We start from the raw sequence: 2472 nt of genomic DNA, 5'->3' as shown, positions 1-2472 counted from the left end.
AACAATGATAAAATGGTTTTGTCTATTTTTTTTGTGCCAATTGGACTCCAAGTTTTTCAAGCAATTGGATGTGAACCATGCTTTTAAAATCTTCTCTAAGTATAAATCATTTTATTTAATTGGTGCTAGATATGGTGGAACAGTGATCAGTAAACTATCAGGTAGATGGATTTCCTTAAAGAGTGAAGTAGAAATGTATCTATGTTAATCTTCCTTTGTGGGTAGTATAATCCTTAAATTTATCCATATTACTTAGTAGAGTGCTAACAAGAAACATTCAGTGCACCTAAGTTGACATTTGCAGAGATAGTAGCATGGATGAAAGCAAATGTGTTCTCTTCCTATATTTTTCCTATATTTCCATTCCCCAACACCAGACAAGGATCAGGATGAGATAGAACTTCAGGTATATTCAATAAAACCAATAAATTCTTATTTCCTGTGCTTTAAGTATTCAAAATTTGAACTGATGAAAAACATGGTACAAATCCTCTAAGTTTTAATCTAATGTTCTGAAACTACATATGTATTTCTAATGAATCTGTATGACTTTTTGCAAATTATTTTTTAAAATGAGCTCTTGATTAGATGGATTATCAACATTAATACTTTTAAGAATAAAAAACTTGTTCAATTTCCTTTGAAATATAAACATACTAACCAGATTCATATTACAAACTGTAAAATTTCTATTTTAGTTTTGGAGAACTTTGTTCTCTCACTTCCTTCTTCTCTATCATTAATACATTCAGTCAACTGAGTTGTCCTCTTCTCATTAAGGACAAGGAATATAATGAAAGGAAAAATAAAGGCAAAGTAGAGAAGCCTACACTTATTTTTCTATTATTACATATTTTAAATCTTTACCAGTTTAATGGCCTCCTGAACTAGATTATTACAGTAAGTACAAAGAACCAGAAGAGATACTTTTCAATAAATCACATGAGGAATAAACATAATTGTGTATTTCACTATATTATTCATAAATCTAACAGCAAATTTTAAGATATATGTTTGCTCCTAATTTCTTACAAGAGAAATCTGTTATCCAATGTCTCTGAAAATAAATTGTAAATTTAACTTTTACATTTGATGCCAAATTTTGATGCATTTTTTTTGCATTAAATAGTACTTACTACCATTAGAGTCTAAAATTTAAGTAAACAAAAAAAATCATTCTATTTTTTTTTCTTTAAAAGACTTTATTTATTTTCCAGGATAAAATACTGAGCCCTATAAATTTCCAGGGTTTGTATTCCAATCCCAACACCAGTATTTTAACTTCAAATTCTATTTTTTTCCCCCTGGAATGTCAATGATCCTCGTGGTTCTCAGGTCACATCTTTAAGTCCCCCTTCTGCTCTATTTCATTGTTGTGCTGTTGAGCTCCCTTTCCTGAAGAAAGTTGTACCACGACTGAAGGAGTAGGGCCTCCTCCTGCAGGGCTCTCTCCTCCTCCTCAAGAGCGCTGTGCTCTTCTCTCAGAGCCTTGTTCTCCTTTCGCAGGGCCCGCTCCTCCTTCCACAGGGCCTCTTCCTCCTTCCCAAGTGCAATCCCCTCCTTCACCAGGGCCTGTTCCTCCATGTTGATGGCTTTCTTCTGGTGGTGCAGGGCCCTGATCTCCTGGTTCAGAGACCTCATTTCTTCGTCCAGAGCTTTGGCCTCCTTCTGGAAGGCGATCTCCTGCTGCTTGAGGGCCTTGAGCTGAGCCTCGCGGGCTCGTTTCTGTTGCCGACTTGATTTTCTCTGAGTGTTCAAGGCCTTGACATTTTCTCTAGATGATTTCTGTTTCTCCAGAGAGGTCTTTTTAAGCTCCCAGAGTACCTGGTTTTCCTCCTGCAGGAGCTGGTTCCTCTCCCGGATTAACTTGTTGTCCCTTCGAAAGGCTTTGCTCTCCCCTCTGAGAGCTTTGTTTTCTCTCCAGAGGGACTTGTTGTCCTCCCTGAAAATGTCGTTCTCCTCTCTGGACGCGCGGTTAGCTTTCCAAAGATTCTTTCCCACTTCGGGAGATTCCTGTTTGACTTGACTTGGTTCTCGGGCACAAGAGCAGAAAGGGGAAAACAACTGCAGTATCTTCTTTTTATTTATCCGTTTTGATTCAGAGCTATCCATTGTTCCTTAGTGTGCTGAGCAGAATATATATAGTTGGCTTCTACTACAGGTGAACTCGTGATATTTGCAACAGAAAAAGCCCTAAATGTGTGGAGAATTTCTTCATATAGTTCTGGTTGTGGTGTTGACTTGTATTAGGAGAAATGTGGCCGGGTCTAAACCAGGCTCAGTCCGGCTCACTGGAGGAGAAAGCAGTGAATATATGAATTAAAGTCAGTAAACTAATTATAAGGTTGATATCACTCAAATTGGGTCTAAGTCATAACACGTAAATTATATATTAATAACTTTATCTTGAAGTACATATGGAGTCAATCAAGAATAATGCATGCAATTATTATCTGCATGCCAACTGAATTA

General features: G+C 36.9%; 1 protein-coding gene across 1 annotated transcript; it reads right to left on the bottom strand.

The window, feature by feature from the left end:
- Positions 1–1362: 1362 nt before the first annotated feature.
- LOC124108093 (golgin subfamily A member 6-like protein 22) lies at positions 1363–2258 on the bottom strand. The gene has a single exon (XM_046466452.2). The coding sequence runs from the start codon at positions 2110–2112 to the stop codon at positions 1363–1365; it is 750 nt and encodes a 249-aa protein (XP_046322408.1). The 5' UTR covers positions 2113–2258.
- Positions 2259–2472: the final 214 nt, after the last annotated feature.

Source organism: Marmota monax, unplaced genomic scaffold, assembly GCF_021218885.2.
Source record: "Marmota monax isolate L192 unplaced genomic scaffold, Marmota_monax_Labrador192_F-V1.1 WCK01_AAM20220418_F8-fsc00049, whole genome shotgun sequence".
Taxonomy (NCBI): Eukaryota; Metazoa; Chordata; class Mammalia; order Rodentia; family Sciuridae; genus Marmota; species Marmota monax.
Note: the sequence above shows the minus strand (reverse complement) of the source record. Positions and strands in the feature narration are given on the sequence as shown.